Source organism: Drosophila kikkawai, chromosome 2L, assembly GCF_030179895.1.
Source record: "Drosophila kikkawai strain 14028-0561.14 chromosome 2L, DkikHiC1v2, whole genome shotgun sequence".
Classification (NCBI taxonomy): domain Eukaryota; kingdom Metazoa; phylum Arthropoda; class Insecta; order Diptera; family Drosophilidae; genus Drosophila; species Drosophila kikkawai.
Genome location: NC_091728.1, coordinates 4,458,795 through 4,483,578, shown reverse-complemented (window position 1 = coordinate 4,483,578; position 24,784 = coordinate 4,458,795). Strand labels below are relative to the sequence as shown.

The window sequence follows — 24,784 nt, the reverse complement described above, 5'->3', positions numbered from 1 at the left end:
CCTTGTGTTGTGAACTTTAAGTTCAAATTACTTGCGGTGAAACACAGCAGTTACACAGAGTCTCGGTTGGTTCTGGTTACAAATAAATGAGTAAAACTATAATTAATTCAAGCTACAGCCCTGAAAAGTGTGATATTTCAGCTGTTTATGACAAAACTCGTTTGGAAAATCATTAAGTAATGTGTGAATATTTGCACAGAATATTTATCCCTTTAAATGAATGTTTACAATATTTTCTACATAGAAATCTGTAGTAGTGGCTAATAATTAAAACTTCGTAAACTTTCTTGAAGAATAACAATAAATATTTTCCATCTAACAAAGCTCTCTGGCGATCCATCATCAACTGACTGTTTAGTTCTTGATAGTCCATCCTTGACCTTGCCAAGTGATACAAAAAAAAAAAACCAATCCATCTGAAGGCTAGTTCCTTTGTGCCTTCAACCCTTTTGGCCAACATGAAAAACAACACGTTCCCCGGCAATAAATCTTGGCCGACGAGTGCTTAGCACGTATGCGGAAGGAAGGGAAATGCCAGAGACAAGACCATGGAACACACGCAATCCAAGACAGCCAGGAGACATGTTCCATTCTCAGCCATGTTTTTCGTTTTCAAGTATATATTTTAGGGAAATGCAGTGACCTTCGATTGAGCCATAGATCCTAATGAAATTAATCTTTGTGAAATGAAAATGGTTAAAAAATGTTCTTTAGAAGTTTGTAATAATTTTAATTACAAATACTTTTCCAAAACTGAAAAATAGCTTCAATGAGCCTCTGTTTTCAATTCGAAATTCCAGCACGCCGTCTTCTTCGGCTCGTCCTGCAATTTATTGGCTTCCCAGCAGAGTTCCGCATGTATGGTATCCCGGCAAACCCAGCAACTGTCCCAATATTTGTTGCTCCGAGAAAGGCAAACATTAACGAATGCTCAACTACCTCCGTATCAATATCAGTCGCCCCCCGACCGAGTGTCTCTAAATTGAGTACGTGTTGTTCTAGCTGTTGAACGTGTTTCGGTAAGTACTAAGGCCAACACGTGTGTGCGGAGTCCTGGGACGGGACAGGGGGAAGAGTTGGCTCGCTGGCGCAAGTTGGCAACATATTTCTTTCAGTTATATGGATTTCCAAACGTGTCTGATTGCCCTCTAATGGCATTTTATTGCGTTTATTAAAAAGAACTTAAGAGCTTTGGGGCAGATTCTGAAATCCGCCAATTATATGCTTGAATAGAGTCCCCTTTGTTCTTTGAATGTTTTTAAGGTTAGATAAATCAATAGCTGGAGTTTTATATGAACAACTTTAATAATCACAACAGAACATTTAGACATTTAATCACTTGATAATTTTGCAATCTTTGTTAGCCAATTAAAAAGATCACTGGCTTGTGAACACTCAACAATTTGGATTTCCTTTAACCAAAGTGCTTGGAACTCTCTCTACATTTGGGCACTACCACTTAGTGTGTTGGCCGAGGGATAGTGTGATCGCAGCTCCATGCAACGGTCCCGATCGATGAACAGGCTGCGTCGCTTCAGCATAATCTCGCGCTCAAGGCGGGCGCGGGAGCTGACCAGGTCTGCCTTGACCTGCTCCGACTCATCCAGCTCATGGAGCAAGGCCGAGACACTGCTCTGAATGGTGTGTACCCCATCGATGAGCTCCTGCTGGGCGACGTCACGGCAGTTCTCCACATTGGGCCGGTACCCACGGTTGTCCATGCGCGTCTGGGCCACCTTCATGGAGGCATCGAAGTCCGAGATGCGGCGCTTCATCTGTGTGATGCGGTTCTCCACGTCGGCCAAGCTCTGCAGAATGTTCTTGAGGTCGTTCTCGAAGCGCTGCACCGCCTCCTGGGTACAGTTGATTCTGGCGGTCAGTGCCTTCTCCACCACATCGGCCTGGGTGCGAATGTCACGGGCCCCGTTCATCATGATAGAGTGGAGCGTGTTGCGCAGGGCCACCGACTTGAGGCGACATTTTTCGCAGTCGTCCAGGGTTTCCATGCTGAAGTGCTCCCAGTACTTCTCGGAGGCCTGCTCCGGCGGCTGCCTCACGGCGCCCGGCCGAAACATGATCGTCCTGGACTGGTTGTTCAGGGACACATTGAGGGTGTCGATCTCGTAGGCCTCCTTCTTGTCGCTCCAGTCGTACTCGAGTCTTTGGCGGGCCGTGCGGTTCTCCACCTGCTGCATATCAAAGTCCTCCAGGGTCTTCTGCATCAGGCGACGGATCTCGGCAATCAGGGCCAGCTCGTTGACCAACTCCTCCTCTACCTGGTCGCGCACCAGCTCGGTATCCGGCCTCGTGGCCCGCTTTTCAAGGCACTCTTTGGCTATGGACTCCGGCACTCCGTATACCACTAGCGACTTGCGCAGCTTCACGCGCTCCACCTCCATGGTGGAGATTTCGTCGGCCATTGCCCTAATGGCGTTTTCTAGGGTGTTCTTCCACTTACCGATCAGTTGTGCTCGGGTCCTCAGACGATCGGTAGTCTCCGTCTGAGACTTGTTTACCAGGGCCGAAAGACGCAGGTACTCGGTGTTGGAACTGAAGCGGTTCCTGCAGGAAAAAAGTCAGAAGTTAGTCGCAGGCTAAACACAATGTTCTCTAGAGAAGCAGTATTCCCTACTTATCTGCTCTGCCCAGGGTTCCATTCACAGACTGCACCGTCTCATGGTTTCTGGTGCGCCACTCGTTGGGACTGTACCGCGTAATGGAGTAGCGATCGGCAACGGGTCGCGTTCCCGTCATTCCCGCCATGGGACTCCAGTCTACCTTGCCCGAGGCCCATGGCCCAATGGGTCCCATGGGCGTCAGTTGGTCCTTGTGGGGCAGATCGTCGCCCGGCTGCGGTAGATAGCAGGCCGGATTCCGCAGGTTGTCTGCTTCGGGGTCTATGGCTCTCTGGAAATGGTATAGGTATGCAGAATCTTTTATAATTATTTGCAGATTATTTAATAATATTTCATGACCCTGGGAACTCACAGCGAATTGCACATCCTGCACGCGTGGTGGCACCTGCGCCTGGTTGTACTGATCGGTTCGGATGTCCGCCAGCTGCCTCTGCTGCTCGTCCACTCCCGCCTGAAGGTCGCCCTGCAACTTCTGGTGCTCCATTGCCTGTCCTTGGATATTTTGAAGCAAGTGCATTTGACCGGCCTCGTCAGGATGCGGGGCTAAAGCCACCAGGGCCGGGGCTGGCGCCTTCTTTAGGCGATGCATGGGCGGATCCTGCGGCTCGGGACAAATCAGAGGCGCCGGACAGGCTGAGCCGGGATTCAGTTCGATGGTTTTGCCCCGGCACTCGGCACTAGCCTCGTGCGGCTTCTTCTCCAGACAATTCATGTTCGTTTAACGGATAAACAACTTTAGAAACGGATACAAATGTGTGTGTTATTTGAAGAGGAACGAATGTGCTTCATTTGGTGTTTCGTCAACGACTGAAACTGAAAATTTCGAGGGATTGTTTGAAGGTTATAAACAAGTTAATGGGTTGCTGGGGTGCCATTGTTGGACTGGACAAATGGCAACGGTTACTAGATGGAATAAGCTTTGATACATTTCTGTATAAAATAATACAAACTTTTTTTAATAAAATTAGGAATTGCACCAGGGAATTTTGGATCCAAATTTAGTCATTTATTGGTATAAGTGGTGAGGCTCTATTCTAGAGCCTCCGATTAGAGCTGAGCTTCTTTATCCTTATAAAGTTAAATTTATGTTCTGTTTATTATACCTATTTTTAAACTATATTACCAAAAATTTATTTATAATTTCAATTGCAATTTCCCATAACTTTACACTACCACAAATCCAATTCCAAGTCAACTTTATTTCCAAAAAAACAAGACTAAAATTTGGCCAAATAGTTGTGGGGTTTAAACAATAGTTCTCCGCAGAACAAAAACTTTGAATTTTTTACAAAAAATTAGGAATTACTTTTGAGTTTTTGACATATTCTGAAAGAACATGATGGAGAACTCCAGGACATTTGTGGGCTTATAGCGGAGCAGATTGAGGACGTAGTCCTGCATATAGTCAGCCAGCTGGGAGTGGCTGTTCAAGTAATTGGTGGCATTCTCGTAGTTGAGCGCCTTGAGCTCGCGGAACTTGCGGGAGAGCTGCTCGTTTTGGCGCCACATCAACTCCAGCTTGGGCATGATGGGTTCCTTGGCCTTAACCGCCTTGCAGGCGGCATGCAGCAGGTAGTTGTAGCCGCGCCAGTAGTGCAGGATGATGCGTCCTTCCGGCGACATGAAGGTCTCGGCCACGTCCTGCAGCTCGTCGTTGAAGCACTGCTGCGTGACGACATGAATGACGTTCTTGTAGGTGCGGTAAAAGACGCGGACCACCTTGCGCTCCTTGGCCACCGCCAGATTGCAGCGCAGGACACGTCCGTAGAGGTTCATCGTGTAGTACTCAAAGTTGCCTACGAAATTGTTGCAGATCAGGTGACGCATCAGCAGCATGATGCCGCCGTCCAAGACGAACACATGGTCACGATCCTTGATGTTGATGTTCGCCTTGAAGCGCTGCACTTCCTCGTTAATCCGCGTCTCCCGGATGGCGGTCAGCATCTGGTCCGCATGGTTGCGCAGCTCTAGGATCTTCTCCACCCTAGTGTTGTCAATGCGATCGAACTCGGAGCGTTTCTCACAGATTAGCAGAAATTTGTCGGTGTACTTGCCCTTTAACTGGTGACCACACTCCGTCACACCCTTGCCCTTCTTCATCTGACTGCTGCTGTACACCACGTAACCATCGAAGGACTCCTCTACGTTCAGACAGAAGTCCCCGATCCGCTCCAGCTCGCGATCGAAGAAGATCTTGAGATCCTCGTTCAGCTTGCAGTTGCTATTCCGCAGCTTCGATATATACAGGTTCTCCCTGAACACCACCGCCTGCTTGGTGGGCAGGAACTGCTTGGGGTTGATGCCCCAGTCACATACCTTCATCTGGTCGTCGGAGGGTTCGATGGGGCGCAACAGGGCGGAGATGATGCTCGACACGCTGATCTCGTCTTGGGCATCTAGCTTGTCCAGCTCCTCGCAGGCATCCACTGCAGCACGCTTCTTATCCGGATCCCGGAACTGGTCCATGTCGCAGGGCACAAAGAGAGGAGGATCCAGCCGCAAATCCTTCAGGTTCTTGTCATCTAAGGAGATCGATTAGGACATATTTTGAACTGCAAGATAACTTACCCATTCTGCAGATTTTTACAAATCCAATTTTTATGTTTTATACAACAAATTAAATGTTTTTTTCGAAACTCTTTGCTTAGGCTTATTTTGATGTGTGAGCATGCAAACTTAAATTTTAAAGCCAATGTGATTTCTATGAAATAAATAAAAGATAAGAGTAAAATTTAGAATTTATATGAAACAGGGGTGTTTAAATATTTCGCAATGGCTTTACCCAGACCCTTTCAGCATTTTCAAAAATAAAACTGTCTTTTTCCAGCAACGTCGTTTGCCACTCGAAACACACTCCCCTTTGTGTTGTGCTGGCCGAGAACTTGACTTGGCAATTAGTTGGAGCATCTAAGTAACGCTCTCCGGGAACTGCCTCGAGTGGGCCTGTGAGTGCGTGTGTTTAGTGATTCTGAAGTGGGGCCCGGGGCGCAACATTGCCATCAAAATTGGCGTTGCAACGAGCGGAACAAATAGAAGAAAGCCTGACAGGCTCCTCAACTAATTGCAAGGCCAACAGCTCTTCAGACGACTTAAAGAGTGACAAACAACTTGCTACACTGGACGACGCCGGGACAGGAACAGGAACAGGGGCCCGGGGATTGACAAGTGTAAATAAGGCCAAAAGGACGATTGCGATTGTGTGTGTGTTTGTGTGCGTACGAGAGAGCTTTAATGGCAGTCACTGTAAGCGAATGGCCAGCAAATAAAGGGGTCGCAGGAGGCGAACAAAGAAAGGACGCTGCGGACACGCTCTTTGTTGTTGTCTCATTAAAAGGCACGGGGCGTATGGGAATATCAACAGTTGAAGGTGGAAGGACCGGACCGAGCCAGGACTCACACGTACACGATAAAGGAGGCACAAAGGGTAAACAATAAATAAGGCGAGCGGCCTTCGAGGCCGAGCAATATTAAATTTGTTATTAAGCTTGTAATTATTTGCTGAGCCGGAAACGTAGGCATCTGCCCGCAGTGCTCCCTCTTTTTTAACAGCGCGAATTACGCCCGATGAAAATGAAAATATAAATAAATTATGCAAAAGACAAAGACAATGCGTTTGTTTCTTTCACTGCTTTCCATTCAGGCTCGAGATCTCTTGCTGTCCGCTTATTTCACAGTCAAGTAAACTTTGAAAAGGAGGATACGCGCTAGGACAAAAGGAGGTCCGAGGCCCCCGAGGCGAGAACAGAATCTTGAGTTTATTCGCAGCACTCTAAAAAAATCAAGACCCTTGTATATAGACTTTGTTTGAACAAACTTTGATACGTATAGAAACCTTATAAAAGTTCAACAAACAAACAAAAATGGGTGTACATTATCTTAGCTATGAGGAACCAAGCAAAATCTTTATACTGATTGAAGTCCGCTTTAATTATAGCAACTCCGTGAATATTTTTTTTTTTCAGTGCTTTATTTACGCTGGAATTCTCATTAATTTGTTATGCATTTCTCTCTACGCGTAAATTAACTACAATTGTTTCTGTGTGCCGTCCACTTACATTTAATCTTCGTCTTCATCTGTGTGCTTTTCTCGCTTTTCCCGCTTTTCATTCGCTCCGACCATTCATTGCGCATTCATTTCAGGCCTCGTTCATTTCCCCTGCATTTGTTTTGCATTCCCGTCATTGTTCGCCCTTTGACCTGCCGCTTCCTCCGCCCCCCCGCTGGCGCCATTGAGTGCTAAAATAAATCAAAATGTGCCAGTGTGTGTGTGTGCAAAGAGGACTGAACAAAAAAAGAGACAACTAAAAAGCGAAAACAAATCTTAAATGAAAATTGTAACCGCTGCGGCTGTGCAAAAAGCCATTGGGAAACCCTTGGGAATGGCAATGGGATGGGGAATAAGGATTGGGAATGGAATCGGGAACGGGAGAGGAATGGGGAAAACTGTTGGTAATCTCCAGGCCCACATGTATCGGTCCTGTGGCCTTCGAACGGCGGCGGCGGGGCTTAAGGGTCAGTAATAAATGTCATGATATGAAATTTATTTACGCGCTGCGAAAAACCAAAGCAAAGGAATGCAATAACAACAGGGCCAGGACCAAGGACCAAGCAACAGCAATCTCAAGAACAATGCCACAGGACACAAGCACACATTCATGGCCTTAGCCAAATCGCAAAGGACAATTAAAATGGAATGCCAAAGACACCAAAAAGGATGAAAGAAAACCTTCATGCCAACTGATCATTTTAAAAGTGGAAATATTAACAAACAAAAAATTGGGGCACAAAAGGAAAACAATATTTGTGGGTCAGTCAAGTTTATAAAGGCAAGGTAAAAATACATAGTATAAATAGTAGAGTATTTAATCTCCAAAACAATAAATAATTATTCAAATCAAATATCATGCATAGAAATCAGAATTCCATCTTATTTCAATATAATGGTCTTTATTAAAGTCCTTTCTACTTGCCGGTTTATTACAGGAAACCTGAGTCTACCTTAACGATGTCCTTCACACCTAGAGACACACATGCATTTGTACAAAAGGCAGTTAACAAAAGCCGAACTGTCTGAGTCCTGATAACAAAGTAAATAATACAAATTCTCGCAATTTTTCTGTAATTAACACAACCCCCAGCAAAAGGCGAGACGAGAACACTCCCAGTCCCTACGCACACATATCATATAAACTCTTATTTCAAATGGCTGTTGAGTGAGATCCTGACAACATGGCGTGTCGTCAGGAAAGACTTTCGTCCTGCCTCGGGCACAAAACGGGAGGCAGGTGCGCCAGGACATGGGCTTAGGATTTTCTCACACACATAAAGCAGAAAAGTGTTGTCAGCTCGCTTCGCATTTTTATGAGCTGTTCATGCGAAAGGACATGCAGGCCAGGCTCTTGTTATGTCCCAGCTTCACTCCTGTCAAGTTTAAGTGGCATCCCTCGACTGGCAGGACCTGCTCCTTGGAACCTTTGGGGTCACAGTTAATTATACTCGATTATTTTCCAAATATATCGATTATCCGATCCACTTGCACTTGTCTGCCATTGAGGTCGCGTCGCTCAAAACGAGAAAACTCAATTGAAATAATGTTATTGCAATAATGGAATATTGATTGATGTATGCGCTCGCCAGCATTGACATTTATATTTATGCATTCCGTCAAGCGGCAATAGCGAAATAAATTAATGACAATAAAAATGCCAGAGACTAATTGAATTTGGAGAGGGGAACTCCTTACACAATAGGCAGTCCTGGTTATTATAGCAGAAAACAGATTCTCTTTTCCGAACAGCACAAATATACCGTGTTTAATGTTACAACATTTTCTATAACAAATGAAAAAAAAAAAAACTATATTTATGCAAGCTAAAAAGCAGGCAGAAATGCACCAGCCTTTATAAATTTTACACAATATCCTTCGTAATATAAGCAGAAAATCCAAAAAGTTATAAAATATAAATAAAAGCCACCCCCGCTTCCCACTGCCCATTTGGAGCAAAACAAAGAAACTTTCTCATATAAAATGCAAATTATTTTGCAATTTGATTTCATTATACAATCCCAGCGAGCATTATCAAGTACAACCACTCCTTGCTTTTTTTCCCTTCTGCCAGTTTGCATTGACAAGCAAACAAAACTCAAAACTCGGAACTCGTAGCTCGGTCTCGGAGCTCGCAAAAACTGCAGTCGAGTAAAAAACTTGAGGCAAGGTGTTGTATTGTTGTGGCAGCAGGTGTGCCGGGAAAGCCGAAAAAAACAAGCGAACAGCGGCAGGAGCACACAGTCTGTGCGAAAAAGTTGATTGTTGTCTGGTCGGTTTATTTTACAATATTTTTCGGTTTCGCTTCAAGTTTGTGCCGATATCTACATTTCTATTAACAATGCACAGTGCTCGGGAAAATATGCTAAAATCTCCTTACTGTTTATTGATTTTGAGCTAGATGGGTGAAAAGTTATGTTTTGGTAACAACAACCAATTTGAGCCTTGTGCAAAAATTTACATTTATATTTATTAATGACCAGCTGACGGTGTTGTTTCATAGGAGAAAAATCACAAAACAATAGCCTGAAAATTGGGAGCGAAGCATAATTAAGTTGGCAGCCATTTCGAAGATTATTTTCATCGGCAAAATGCAAACGTTGTGCGTCAATCAAGCTTCCGTGTCGTAACTTAATTTAAGTTTATTCAAGTTTCAAACTGCCAAACTGACTAAAGAAAACCAAGGCTATAGTGGAAAAGTACTAATTAGCTAGGATTAAAAAAAAAACAAACCAAAACTTACAAATTCATGGGATCCGGTTATAGAAATTTCATATTTCCGAATCTTTTACGAAGATGTGGCTCCTTAGTAAAGAGATACCTTTCAAATAGTAATCAATGGGTTTTTCTACAGAAACCACTGGGGAAGGACGAACGGCGGCTCCAATTAAACGCATAAATGTACAGCCATTCCATGCAGCTCGCTCGCCACCAAAGTTGTTTAAAAACCTGTTTGCAAAAGTGTAAACTGAAAGCAAATATACATACATATATGCAAGTGCATAAAAAAGCCAAGAAAACTGGCGAGTGACATGTGAAAAGAGTGGGCAGGATGTGGGGGGGATATGGCGGTTGGGCGTAAACCACTCAAAGGCGTAAATAAATACGCCGCCCGCATAGGTAGGCTATGCTTTTTGTTTGCCCGCCTGTGTATATGTTTGTGTAGGCTCACGTATGCCCCGAATGTGTGTGTTAATTTGCCAACAAAGACACGTACACACACGCAAACAGCATTTAAGGATTTGCCAAAAGAGAGAGCTCGCACCTGAAAGACATCCCCAAGCCCCCCCACCTGTGTGCGCTTCAGAGTGTTTACCATGTCATTGCTATTAATTTGAGCGCGCTACATAATAGCTGTGTCAATATTTTGCAAACATTTTCTAAAAAGGAGCGGCCCCATCAAAATAGAAGCAGAATAACCAAAGGGGATGTGTTATGCCCCTGGGCATAACTTTACAGAAAGTTACACAAGGCTTGAAGGTCGTGGGTAGCTTTTGACAGGGCGAAGATCCAAACATCTCATTATATTTATATTTTTTTTAAGCATAATTAGATATTTCTGTAAATGTAACTAGGACACAGGATTATAAGTATGTTCCTGTTGAATTGACGAGCAGATCAAGAGGTACTCCATAGCAACAACCCTGCCCAACCGATATCGTCTCCCAATAACAACAAGACCAACTAAAAATGCTCTATATAGTCCATAGACTTAAACACTCCAACAACAATGAGGTACCAGTAAACTTCGAAAAGCTTTTCAACTAGACTTAATAGTTGTAAGATCGAGATATATATAGAACAATAGTACAGATTATCTCTCTAGAATATATTAATACATGTTCCTTCACTCTAACTTTAACTGTAACTGTTTTCTTTCTTGCGGATTTTCTGATTCTTACTTATGACAATCATGATCCCTTTCAAGTCCTTTATATGACTCTTATTGATTTCAAAAATCCCGGCTTTCACTCTTCAGGGAGAGCAATCTCGACTATGAACCGATCCAGCAAATACAGCCAAATTGCGACTGCAGATGGGGCGCCCTTCAAGGGGCTTGAAGTCTCTATTGGCAGGCAGGGCATATCAATCAACGTTGTGAAAGGAACTCCATTGTGCGTTAACAAGTGGCACGTTGTCGGATTGATACACATACTCGAAAGGGTGATGGGAGGAAGCCGGGCAGGAGGACCACGCCAAAAACCCGAAACCTGGCCAACCGTGATGTATCTATAACTAGCGCCCAACGTTTTCCTACTGCGCCAGAGGATCTGCCTCTAGCTACTGCTATCATTCCGTACAGTCAGAGAAAAACAATTGTTAAGAAGTTGAACTATTTTAATTCCACTTAGTTTTAGCCCCTTTATACCGCTAAAATATTAAGTATACAGCCCTACAAAATTGGTAAATGCATTGAATATATAAGAAAAGTTTATTTCAAGTGTAAGCATCGCTTGCAACTCAAACATCAACAGTTGCCTTGCTCCTTGCTGGCTCCTTCTGCTTCTGGACCTGGACCTGTTCCTTTTTGGCGGAATATGTCACCGACAACGTGGCCAGCAGCACACATGAGTTTGGCAGGACAAAAGATTGAAGAGCGACCAGAATCCGGGGAGCCGAGCTCGAACAAGTCATCAGCCATGTACAGGAAGTTAGTTAGGCGGGGCCCAGATTCCCATCCCAGCCAGGACTCATTCCCAGTTGAGGCTCTGCCAAAATGTCACCAGCGACAAGTTGTTCAAACAGCAAATTACATGCAGCCTTAGAGGGGCCAAGGGAGCAGAGGATTGGGATTGGGAACTGGAATGGGGATGACATCAAGGACTGACTTTTAAAGTCGCTGCTCGCCTGCTCTGAAGATTTTTCTCTGCCGTTCCCAACGGCGGGACGGTATTTTGAATATGCTTTCGCCTCTCATTTTCCACTTTTTTGGCCCGTGCATACAGTTGCCATTGTTACTGCTGTTGATAATACCTCAAGGCCCGCGCTCCCGAGTGTTACTTTTGGGCTTGTTGGGGCACAAAAGTGCACTCGGCTATTGAAAATCCAACAACTGATAGCAGGCACTGCATACAAAGCAGCCAAGGGAAAAACAACTGGAGTGGAGAGTAACAAACTCACCCACTAAAACACGAATAGGTAATGTTCTATCTCTAGCATAAGCAGGAACTATGTTAAATTAAATTGAAAAGAAATATAACAAGAAAGGAAGCTAACTTCGGCACGCCGAAGTTTCTATACCCTTGCAGATATTATTTCATTACATTTTACCTACGTATACTTATTATGTTTACAGTTTGACAGTTACAGTTTTGCATTCCCAGCTTTATATTTTATCTACATCTACCGATCGTTTATATGGCAGCTATATGATATAGTTGTCCGATTTTTATGAAATTCGTACCAAAATTCTGAAATAATAAAATAAGACTATATCTCAGAGTAGATGAAAATACGTTGAAAAACAACGAAGTTATAATTTTTTTCTATTAATTTCCTGATCGTTCCTATGGCAGCTATATGATATAGTCGTCTGATTTTCATAAAATTTTTACCAAAATTCAGAAATAATATAAAATGGTCATATGTAAAAAATAGTGCACATATGTTGAAAAACAGCTAAGTTATAATTTTTTTTCTAAAAATTTATTGAACATTTGTATGGCAGCTATATGATATAGTCGTCCGATCCGGCTCGTTCCGACATATATAGCAGTGAGAGCATATAGAAGACTATATGCAAAGTTTCATTCAGATAGCTTTAAAACTGAGGGACTAGTTTGCGTAGAAACAGACAGACGGACAGACAGACAGACAGACAGACAGACAGACAGACAGACAGACGGACAGACGGACAGACGGACAGACGGACATGGCTAGATCGACTCGGCTGTTGATGCTGATCAAGAATATATATACTTTATAGGGTCGGAAACGTCTCCTTCACTGCGTTGCAAACTTCTGACTGAAATTATAATACCCTGCAAGGGTATAAAAATGCATTATGTTTGCAGGTATTAGATTCTATAAAACCTATTCTAAATAAATATTTACTTTTACTTACTTATATTTTAAGCCAGAATTTCTATTTTATCCAAAGGTTTTGCGTTACCCCTTACAAAATAGTCCATATTCCCCACAACTTAGCTACTTGTCGAGCTTATCCAGCTGCATGGCATAAAACCAGAGCTGGAAAAATTGGAGGGGGAGAAAAGACGGGCTAGAGAAAAATAGAAAATGCCACCAACAAAAAGGGCGTGATAGGCTGAAAAACAACAGCAATCGGGATTTTCCTGCCGCCCCATTGGGGACTGTGCCTTGCCATTTATAGTGAAGCAAAAGTTGCTTTCTGTGCTCTTTAAAACGAAAAGTTTTAGGAAAAATATTCAGCTCCATTCATTCATCATCGTTTGCTGACTAATTGATTTAAGTTTCCTTTTCGAACTCATTACGTTCTCTAATGTCCCCGAAGTCGGCAAAATCCAGCATATATATGGAAATGATTTTTACTATTAGTGCAGGCGAGGGAGAGCACATGTGAAAAGTTGAAGGAAAAGTTTAATTGATAACCCAATTTGAGGACATACAATATCTAGCTTGATTGAAAGAGCTGAATAACTTAATTTTCAAATAATAAACAAACCTTAGCCTTAAAAAAACACAATATTTACTAAGGTCCTGTTAGCCTGCCCTTTTAATTACCTCATATATATCGATTGGTGTACTATCCTTTAAGTCCCAACAGCAAATAAACACATCGTATAATTTTATTATGAAAATTGAGCCAAACATTTCTGATAAACATCGGGCCAGTAAAAAAAAATACGACAAAAACAGAACAAAAAAAAAATAAACAAATTGTCTACAACATTTTTGACAGGCAATTTGCCTACACACATTTGCCTCTCAAATGTATATATATATATATGTTCATATTCCGCATCCACATCCTCGTCCTCGCTTGCTTTTGGGAACATTTGAAATGAGCAATTTTCACATATTTGTACGACAGCATTTACGGCACACACTCAGACCAAACTGAAGCAACATTAAGTCATAAAAATAAATAGTTGGACACAGAGAGCGGCGATACGGAGCAGTTATAGTCGAAACGGAGTCAAGAGGAACTCTGTGTTTCCTCTGCTCCTCCCTCGCATATGAACAGTTTTGCCTCCTAATGCTGATGATGCTGACCCGACACATCCCCCCCACTTGGTATGTGTGTGTGTGGCAACATTTTCAAGGCTTCAAAATAATGTACAAAATATGTCAGGACTTAAAAGCTCAAAGTAGGAATCAAATTCTCATTAAAACATTTATAATTTGTAGATTAAACTATTTAAATAATTCCCGAACTGTTTACTCAAGAACACCAAAGTTTATTTAAAGGAAAAATTAATAAACAGCCATTTAAAACTTTATGGAACTTCATCAATTCATTGACGATATGAAAAGGAGAAAGTCAGAGAATAAAAATCTCAGAACAAACTTCTCGATATCGCAGACAAATTAAATGATGCACAGCAAAGTTTCGAATAGCAGGCGAAGGAATTGCAGCGCAAACTTACAGGGAAGACAACGAATTAACTTTAAAATAATCCCTTTCAGCCAGACAAGACAATTAATAATCTTCGGGGATCAGGGAGTCCGGATAGAGGGTGGCAAAATGTTTGCTCTCAGATCCAAATGAACAGGCCATGTCAAAGTTGCACTTGATAATTTTGTTTCTCCTCCCGCTTAATCCTGCAACCGGGCAAGGCAGGCGTCTCTGGAGCAGCCGGCTGTGTCGGCACCATCACCGGATAACTGTCGAACGAATTGATATTGTTTGCTTTTAATTAAAAACAATTTGCTTCGCTGGCCTTCTAGCCGCAGCGGATCGAACAGCTTCCAGCTGGTACACCAACTCGCAACGGTTGACAAGGATTGAGCTGGAAGCTGCAGTCTGCACGGTGAGAAAATATATATTTATTTTTTCTTTTTATCAAATATTTCTTAAAGAGGCAAGACAGCTCTTTAACACTTTCCAAAAATGCAAAGTTATAACATTTAATTATGTTTTCTTTTCGTGACCTTCTAAGATTTAGCCAGCCCAGAGAGCATTTGAAATAGTCCAAACCTCCAACCCCAAAAGCCATGAACACTGTCAGCCTGGAATTCTACATATTTTATGACCCTTTCCCACTGTCTTCTAATTAAAAGGCCGAAGCTTAAACCCTTTTTAAACGGCTCAAACGCAAGTTTGTCCGCCAAAGTGTTTAGTTGTGAAAAAAAATTTACTTTGGAATTCATGTCGGGAAAAGTTCTGTCGCGCTCTCAAAGTAATCCAAAGTCTTCTTAAGACTCAACCAAAAAGTTACTCGTAGTTTCTGGTCCCCTATCTCTTTAAAGTATCACCGGCCCGAAGATAAAGTCTGAAAGTTTTGCATTCATTTCAAAATTAATTAAACGTTTAAGGCTGGGCCGGCGCGTCAGGTGAAACGAACGAAAGTTTTTAGAGATTTCGATGGCCGAAGGACAATGGCAACATTTAATTGGGGTTTTGCGATAATAATTGGCCACAAGCGGCTTAATGTGTGTCCTCTGAACAGGACGGCAGGCAGCCTTAAGCTCGAGGGTAGAACATTCAACGGAAAAAATCTACAAAATTTCGGTTGATGGAGGCCAAACTTACCTTCTTACATGATATCCAGTGCACAATGCTACTTATGTTTTACTTATAATTCGGTCGCAAGGGAGTTTCACCTTACTTGGTGCTTACTGTAAGCTGCTTAGACCTTAAACCTGTCTGTGCCTCTGTCTGCCATCGACTTAGTTTATGTCAAACTTATAAGCCAATAAATAGTAATAAGTACAAAGGGCCACGGAGAGACGGCGAAACAGACTCTATTAGAAATGGTAGTTTATTATGAATTGTTTTATATTTATTATGAATATATATTTAATTACATATACGTATACATAAATCGAGACTGTAGAATATGCCACATCCCACAGATCGTATATTAATCAGAAGAGAAGTGCAACAGCAACATCAATCATCAGTTATCTTGCAATAACCATTCTAATTTATTATGTACTTAAATTCCCTTTAAATTGCCCTATTGATATGAGTTCACTGACGTTCCCTCCAGCTTATTCCCTCACCAGAAACTATAATGGTCTGCCTACTTAAACCCGTCATTTTAACTAATTAGCTCGTCCTGGAAATTTTGAACTGACCGAAAGCATAATAGGCATTATCCGAGAACTGAACAAATCAAACCATAAAATTAAACTGCAAACTCGACAAAATATTCATACAGAAATCGACAATGCCGTATGATTGATAGAATCGCTGCCTGGCTGCGCACTGGATGCAACTATAATGAAGTAACCCGACCCCCCAAAAATTCAGGAGCACTCGTGCAATTTGCAGAAAATCAGACTAAGCATCCTGCGAGTGGGCTGTGCAAATAGTTTGCGCAGATTTTAGCAGCAAAATAAATTGCAATAATTATGTTGCAACGGGGGCGGGAATATGGTGGGACTAACCTGCGGCAACTATCGGAAAACAGTTTCAAATAAATACAACGTAATTATTGAGCCATACACTGCACTGGCACACTCGTCGGTCCATTCACATGCATATGCAATCAGGACTTTCGTAATTGTATTTGGGTTGCTGTTAATCACAAAATGCGCGGCCTATGCAAATATCACTGCCAGGTGAGCTGCAAGTTAGCCCCGAACACAATCCCAACTATGAATAATTGATGCCCTGCGACCAGCGGTTAATATTGGCTTGTCATTAACTTTGTAACATATAAACAACAAACGGAAAACGGGCAATTCATATAGAGGTTCCCCGTCATTTGGTTAAAAACAATGCAAACGAATAACTGGCATTTAATATTCGTTTCGAGCGGTTTAATTTGTTTATCCCGCACACAATTAATCAGATTGGCCTGAAAGACACTTAATAAAAGAGTATAAAAACCATTTGCCATGATAAGTGGTGTTTTGCAGGTGGGATAAATTGTATGCTGGCATATAATGCATCCATTATGACATATTTTTCTATGATTCAAGAGGCATTTTCTACCATCATTCATATTTTGTTTGGGAGAAAATAATATTAACAAAAAGGAATAATTTAAATGATTTTTAAATAGAGTACATAAATGTCGCTTAGGGACAACTCTTGTGTTTGCATAAATATTTTATCACTTTATTATACAAAGTCCTGTGCAGACTTTTGGCAGTTTGCATATGGTGGACATATTTGGAAATTAACCAAATATTCCGCTGATTTGTTGCAAATTCTGTTAATTTATTTGTTTATTAAATTTAAAGTGGGTTCGAGAGTCTGCGCGTATGTAAATTACTATAGGACTTTTGGTATATATATTTTATTATTCTTGTTGGCATCCAGTTTTAGCCACTGACTGCTGCTGGCAATATCGTGACAGCAAGCTTACATGCTAACAAATTTTAATTAGAATATCAGTAAAAATATCTCAGAGCCCCGCATATATTCCAATTATTGGTTGATTTTTGACACCGCGTCATGGAATGTCATAAATGCTGACAGGATATGGCTAATAAAAACATTTATGATGCAAACGAGGCTTATGAATGCAATCAAAGGCGAGCTAAACGTGGTCATAAATAATTCAATTTAAAAATTCGCATTAATTGAAGACTCGTTTTATGGAATAAAGCATAAAGTGGGAATAATTTGTATAATTTCCGCAGGGAATTTGCAATTTTACACTTAATATAAATTAGTAGTACCAAAATTATTATGAAGACAGTCTTCAGCTTTCTTGATGCTAACAAAACGTTGGCTCAAAGTCAATAAATTGGTTATTAACTTAAGCCCCTTAACACTCCTTAATTAATCTGATATCCTGCTGTCGAATATGAAGTCTATTGTCTGAAATTCCCCTGTGCATTATGACGAAGAGCCACGCTGAGATGAGAATTAAGCCCAAGATGCCAAAAGGTGTGAATGGGTTATTGCCACTGATATGAAGGGCTTACCACGCCCCCGAAAGGCCTCCCTTGGGTGGCATATGCCTAATGCTGCCGACGGTGTGGTGATGTTGCCACAAAATTCAATCAATATAATTGCAACACTTTAGCAAAGGACCTCGTCTCGTCCTGCACGCACACACAGGGACTGCGACTGTAACTATGGCAAACTACGTAAACAATGTAAAGCGTTTCAAATTTATACGTCGGCCCCAAAAACTTACCCCCAAAGGAGCCGGCGACAGGAGCAGCAACTGATGACGGGACAAAAAGGAGTGAAAGGACCCAAGCATACAACTGTGAACGAAAGGATGTATGTATGTGTGGGAGTGCGTGGGCGGAAAGGTGTAGCAACACAGATAGAAAGGGACGCCACGCGTGTATTTTCGCTTAGAAGTTTATGCACTTAATTAAGCCCCAGCTACTAGAGAGCACACTCGAGTGAAAGAGAAAGGTTCACTGAGGGAAATTGACAGTAAAATGCATATATATTGATAATTAAAACTATTTACAAATATTTATAAACAAAACAAAGTAAAGATTTTCAGAACGAATTTCACTAAGGATATATTTCAACTCTCCTTCTTTTGTTTATTTCTATTTAATATATTTTCTTCGAGTGCCAAATAAAATAGAAGCAAAGAAGCGGAGACGACAACTATGTTGTGTTGAGGCGGAAGTTACACCCACCTTAAGGTCCCCAGTACAAAGTTTGTAATTTTTCGTTGGCGGAAAATGTGTTCACTGTGTCGTTGAATTACTCAAAACTCGAACTCGAACTTTTTCGCCCACACTCACAACACACTTGCATATTGGGAAAAGGATGTGGAAAGTGCGGTGAACTTGTAGCCACAGCTGTGACTTTGAAAACACATTCAATCATTTTCGCAAAGTTTCCCGGACTCTTGTTTTATATTTATAGACGTACGGCCCTTCCTCCCACATCAGTAAACCCAATTAAATTGGAAATTATCAATCAGCCAGACACATTATATTCATTGTTTACTTGGAATTAAGGTTAACTAACTAATTTGCTTAATGGCCCCAGGTCAAACGGTTCGTTTTACGCCTAATTAATACGGCCAATTGGTATAATTTTTGTGGCTGTCAGCGTTAAATAAATTTCAGTTTCCGCGTGTAATATTTCTCGCCAAAATTAAAATACTCATTTTAAGTGGCTGTCCGATTGGCGTACGTAAATAATAAAAATTAGTTTTATTAATGAAACAATATAAGGTAATTAGCAGGTCAAATAAATGCGAAATGAAAACAAAAAACAAACATGAGATGTCAAACACAAAATAGATAATGTGGACAAGTGGACAACTGTAGGCTAAATGAATTAAAGTTTTAACCTTAAGCTGTAATTTTTAGTTGCAAAAATGCCACAAAATCAGTTGAGTTTTTTGTTGTAATTTCAATTTTTAAATGCAATTTGTTTGTAAATCTCCTCCTTCAGTCTTTCGCTGATTAGGAATTGCGAGTCTCACGTACGAGGCATTCGCCTTGAACCCTCAGCGAAAGTGCTGCTCCTGCCAGTGTTATTATGTCCTTATTTTTTATATAAATCCATTTGAAATGCAACTTTTGCGCTAACGCATTAATCTTCGACACAAATTGCAAGCCAGAAGGAAGGCGGCAGGGCGTAGCTGCGAAGCATCTGAAGCATGTGTTGTGCCACTCCATACATACTCGCATCTATATAGGTATATATGTATGTACATATACAGATATTCGTATACTGTAGAAAAGTGTGTATCCAGATGCCGGCTTGTATATATTGTCGCAACATCAGTCAGGATTAGTTGTGGAACTTTACCAGTGCGACTACGACTAGTGCCCCCTCTTGTTTGCCATGCTGTAACCGTCACGCAGAACGCTCCAACATGCTGCCGGTTGTAGTCCCCTCTCCGGACACCCCCTGTAAACACACATCCCGGGAACCCCAGCCTTGGAGCGCCAGCCGTGTCCTTGCGCTGCGTCTTGTCCTGCGAAGTTTTCCCGGGCTCTGCTGTTTGCCTTGTCTATTCCACCGAATGTAGAATGTTGCGAGCAAAGTTGCCCGCGTTCTGTTTGCCTAACTCATTCTCGTTGAAAAGGCCATGGGAATTAGTTAAGCAATTGCGCCGAAAGTTCTATCAAATGCAAAATTGAAATTTTCATTCGTTTCGTATTCGTAACCCGATTTGGAGACACTTATAATTAGTCTTTGCTGACAGCAAATCATCATCAAAAACAATTGTTTGCCTAAGCAAACTTAGTTTATAAAAAATACTACAAAATATTTCCATATTAATTATTTATGATCTTTAAAATTGTTTATAAAACATGTTAGCATGACCTTAGACCAAAAATCTCTTTAAAAAAGTTTTAACCATACTGCAAAACTTTAACGATTTAACTTTCCTAGCTTCTAAGTGGGTAGAAATTATGCATATACATTAAAACCTGGCAGTTTTGCAACTTTAAGACAGCATTTCTTATTTCGCACTCATCCTCCGAAATATTATTTGCAACACTAAACTGTGTCTTAGCGGGAGAACATAAGAATTAATTAGCTCCTTAAGCTAGTTCATGTAACAAGGAGCGTTTGTCGCGCTCGCCTTGGCTAATTGTGGACTTGTGCGGGTCGTTTCATTGATTTATGGCCGCTAATTTCAACTCATGACGTTCAAAGTATTAAATAATAAACTCCGGTCCGTCGAGCGGCTCTCGATCCTGCTCCTGCTGGCTTCCCGGATCCATGCTGAGCTGCTGCAATGTGGGAGGTGGCGCCACGGAACATGAGACTGTATCTGCCTCCCTGTGGCTACCCGGCAGACTTTACAAGTGTTTCGCTTGGTTTTATGGGGCAACGCAGAGAACGGGTGGGGCTTCCCCGGGGTTGTAATGAAATTAAAGGCGTAATGCAATACAGCTGGCAAAGTTTTCGCAGCGGTTATTTCCATGGGTTCTCGTTACTCGGCGCTCTTTTGCGTGGCAGTAGCCGTCGTTGCTCCTCCAGACAGACATTAAATTTAATTAATATCTTCCGTTTTTCGAACCCAAAGCGGTCTTTAAATAAAATACAATACTGTTACTTAGACTTGTTTAACTAATATTACATTTTTTTACAGTAATATCAATAACAATGTATTAAACATAACAATGAATTAAATAATGATGAGTTAGAAATTGCTGAACATGGAACTAAGAGGTTAAGCTTTATTCTAAAACAAGTATGCTCTGACATTTGAGTTAAGGCTTGGAAAGGAAAATTAATGAATACATTTTCACTTTCAACTGGGAAACATTGGAAGCCAGAAATCTGGTGAATATTATTTCTTTTTCGATTATGAAGCCGGAATCGAATTATAATGATGAGACGGCTAGCGGCGATGCAGCTCATCCAATCATCGAAGCGTCTTCTACCGGCGATGCTCACCCAATGGCTACCTCAACACCGGGCCGCATGACCACCCGCATGATCACTAAGCAGAATATCAAGATATCTCCATCATCATCGCCGGCGATCGGGAATAATAAAGAGCAATCGCCATCGACTTCACCACCGACAGCATTGACACCGACACTAAATACAGCAAGTGTAGCCAACACTTCCTTGCCCCAAAGAGTGCCAAGATCCTTGCAACACATTAAGGGTCGCTGCCCAGTCCGCACAGTGAGTTTAGGTAGAACTGCAGAAACGGGCGGAAACCAATTGTTACCTCTGATTTTTCAGAGTTCTTTGGAGGGTGCCAGGTCTCCCAGAGGACGTCCTAAGAAACAAGTTCTCAAGACACAGATGACTAAATCACCGAAAGCTGAACCGGAATCACCAAAAGCAGAAGCCCTAAAAACAAAATCTGAATCGTCGAAGAATGCAACCCCCAAAGAGCAATCGCCTTCGACTTCACCACCGGCAGTAGTGACACCAACAACAAATACTACAGGTGTAGCCAACACTTCCTTGGCCCAACGAGTGCCAAGATCCTTGCGACACATTAAGGGACGCTGCCCAGTCCGCACGGTAAGTTTTTATAGAACTGTCGAGTCCGGCAGAAGCGAATTGATATCGCTGATGTATTTTCAGTGTTCAGTGGAGGTTGCCAGGTCTCCCAAGGAAGGCCCTAAGAATGAAGTTCCCAAGACACAGATGACTAAATCACCGAAACCCGAACCGGAATACCCAAATGTAAAATCGGAATCCCCAAAAGCAGAAGCAAAAGCTTCTCCTACCCCTAAGCCGGAACCTGATGGTACATCGCGTTCCCAAAAGCGTCAACATTCTCCAGAGGACGCTATATCGGAGCAAGCCTCTACTTCGGCCAAGGCGACCAGGGCCAACGCCGAGATCTCCCCGTCCCCACCCCTTCCTTACCAGCTGTACCAGGTGAACATGCACAACTGTCCGGTTGGACTTCTTATTCTCAACTCGGATCAACAAATTGAACCCAACGGAGTGACGGCAGCTAATCAGAGCCTGGAAAATCCATTTCGATTTACGGAGCCGACACCAGCAGTAATAGCAATCAATGCACTGGAAACACCGCCGGTAGAGAATCCTTACAGAAGTACCACTGAACCGATACCGAAAACTAAAAATTACTGCTTGATTATGTAAAACTGTAATGTTCACGAGTTCTTGTTTCCGGAGGACGATCATGAATTAAGATCTATACTATTTTCGATTCGCAAATTTTTAAACACCATATAAACCACAAAGAGACTCATCAATAAACACTCTCTAATACTCTCGCTTAATCTCTTAACTTTTCGTACTTAATCAGACTTGACCCAGGGTTCACAACTGATAAGGCTCGCGACTTGATTCTTGAATCATTGGTAAGCTATATAAGAGCAGCATTTGAGCTACAGAATTTCAAAAGTACGATGGCACCGAATTGGGCATTTCTTTTTGTGATCTTCACTTTACTAGGAATCGGTCTTTCCCTAAGGCCACTTTGTCCGAATAATACAAAATATCAATGTGTTCCAACGCCCTATTGTCCACGAGACTTGAGGTCAATTACTGCTTATAGGTGCTCAAGTAGAAATGAAGCTTGCTGCGATGAGCAAAAGGTGAGTATATAAGATGCACTTGTTGGCACATATATAATATATTTTTTAAATTCTTTTAGGTGTTATTTGGAGTACGGTACACTGGAAAAAAATACATTTCTGGTCCATATAGTCAGGCCTAAAAGAGCTAGAAAGGAATTCGTCTCCGTCAAAGTTTAGTTTCAGCTAAAACGAAACATTAATAATAAAATGTTTTTCAATGTCTACTATACGTTGACTTTACTACTGTATATATAATTATTACAAATAATGTATATACTTTAATTTAAAAATCGCCTTTTTGGGTAGACCTACAAATTGCTCAAGAAGTATCCCCAAAATGGTTTAGTAAGTATTTTGTATTAAGCTGCACTGAGCCTGCACCTATTTTCCCATCCAGCAGAGGCATGATTACATAATCTAGACTTTTGCAGACAATAAAGTTCTCCAGCGCATTTTGTAAGCTGGCAAAATTTACAGAAATGGCATTATCACGTTGCACACAGTTAATTTGCAAGCGAGAGACAGAGAACAAGAGAAAGACAGCAACAGAGAGGCAGAGAGAGAGAAGGAGGCTGGAAAAGCGGCCAAAGAGAAAAGAAAACTGAATTATATTTACACAATAAACTTGGCACCCGCCGCCTCTCTATATACTATTGTATTGCCTGTTGTTTTTATTTGTTTGTAAGTTTGCCGGCATCTACAGTTATCTGTGGGGGGGCAATAGTAATAAGATGCTACCAAGGCCGCTCTCCCCACGATACAACAAGGTAGACTGCAAAAAAGTGGCTTAAAAAGGATCTAAACTATAAATTAATATATATAAACAAAGGTTTAAGCCTTATCTTTTCGCCTATCCCACTTGATTTTAAAAGATTTTAAATACTTGCTTTACGGCCACGCTAAGAAAGGGAATTTTTGAGCCAGGTTTAAAGCTTTTGAAGAGTCAATCAACCCCAATGATATAAAGTTGAATGTATCTTAAGATATGATGATTACAGGTGTTATCGTTCATTAGAAATTATCAACCTCCTTGGTGGAAAGATACAAGATTCATTTCGTTCAGTGTTCCCTGGAAACGTACCAGCACAAAGGATATGCAGTCCTATTTGGGCTGAAGCTACTGCAAAGAAAGAAATTTGCATGGATTTTGAACCTAATAAGCAAAATGTGACTGCCAAATCCAATTTGTAATGAGAAAAGTAGTGCGAATTGTCTGTGCTAGCGGCTGCTACAAAAATATTGCAGCATATTTCTAGGCGTATTTATGAGTTGCGCTTAGGAGGGGCTCTGTGTGCGCGTGCTGAAATTATGCAATAAAATTATGCGAGCAGGCCTGCAACTTTGTGTTTGCATCTGTATGCGATTGCGTGTATGTGTGTGTGTGTGTGTGTGTGTGTATTTGTGCCTGGGTGTGCTTTGTGCCTCGAAACGTGACTTGTTTTTCGGGAGGCTTACGCCTGAAATCCTCCATTTATGTTATTTGCGGCGGTTTCTTGTCTTCCCTTTTGCATGAAAAGTGCATGCAGATTCATTTTGTAACTTACAACCGTATATTACTTAGCAAATGGTAACAAGAATTATATTTAAATGCGGGAGAACAAGCCTTAGAAATCCCTAAAGTTTTTAAATCAATTAAAAAGGCTTCCTAAAGTATGCTAAAGTATATTTTTAATGTATTGAATCTATGGTCTTCATTACGTTTTGAACTTAGTAGTCTAAGCTTAGTTTTTCTTTCTGGGGGATTCTTATTTCATCCCCACCTTTTATTGTCACAATTAAAGGACTATAATTTTCAACACGCGCCCGCAAGTATGCTATAATTCACACGCAGCCCAAACAGGCAAGATGGCCACCACCTGCGATTGCCATGAGCGGGGCAGGTCTTCCTGTTTACAATTCATAAGCAATTTCGGACTGGCGACAATACCGGCCCGGTTCAGTGCACTGGGCTCGCCATGTTGGGAAATCAACCTCAGCACACGATTTTTAATTATTTTGTTTCATTTTCATTTCAGTTCTGTGCTCTGTTTTGTTTTGCTCGCCC

The 24,784-nt window shown here is 41.6% G+C and overlaps 3 protein-coding genes and 1 non-coding gene across 4 annotated transcripts; 2 read left to right on the top strand and 2 right to left on the bottom strand.

The window, feature by feature from the left end:
- Nucleotides 1-1,281: 1,281 nt before the first annotated feature.
- Nucleotides 1,282-3,494, bottom strand: Tektin-A (Tektin A). The gene is made up of 3 exons (XM_017168364.3): nt 2,989-3,494; nt 2,633-2,907; nt 1,282-2,562 (listed from the first exon to the last, which is right to left on the bottom strand). The coding sequence occupies exons 1-3, from the start codon at nt 3,346-3,348 to the stop codon at nt 1,440-1,442; spliced, it is 1,758 nt and encodes a 585-aa protein (XP_017023853.1). The 5' UTR covers nt 3,349-3,494; the 3' UTR covers nt 1,282-1,439.
- Nucleotides 3,495-3,815: 321 nt separating this feature from the next.
- LOC108075805 (ciliogenesis-associated TTC17-interacting protein) lies at nt 3,816-5,348 on the bottom strand. The gene is made up of 2 exons (XM_017168376.3): nt 5,205-5,348; nt 3,816-5,158 (listed from the first exon to the last, which is right to left on the bottom strand). Exons 1-2 carry the CDS (start codon nt 5,206-5,208, stop codon nt 3,939-3,941), a joined length of 1,224 nt encoding a protein of 407 aa, XP_017023865.1. The 5' UTR covers nt 5,209-5,348; the 3' UTR covers nt 3,816-3,938.
- A 15,600-nt stretch (nt 5,349-20,948) lies between these two features.
- Nucleotides 20,949-22,440, top strand: LOC108075822 (serine/arginine repetitive matrix protein 1). The gene is made up of 3 exons (XM_017168393.3): nt 20,949-21,358; nt 21,419-21,706; nt 21,770-22,440. Exons 1-3 carry the CDS (start codon nt 21,032-21,034, stop codon nt 22,298-22,300), a joined length of 1,146 nt encoding a protein of 381 aa, XP_017023882.1. The 5' UTR covers nt 20,949-21,031; the 3' UTR covers nt 22,301-22,440.
- Nucleotides 22,441-22,547: 107 nt separating this feature from the next.
- Nucleotides 22,548-23,324, top strand: LOC108075817 (uncharacterized). Its single transcript, XR_011445860.1, has 3 exons — nt 22,548-22,758; nt 22,818-23,085; nt 23,172-23,324. It is a non-coding gene; the product is annotated as an uncharacterized protein (transcript).
- The last annotated feature ends 1,460 nt before the right edge of the window (nt 23,325-24,784 follow it).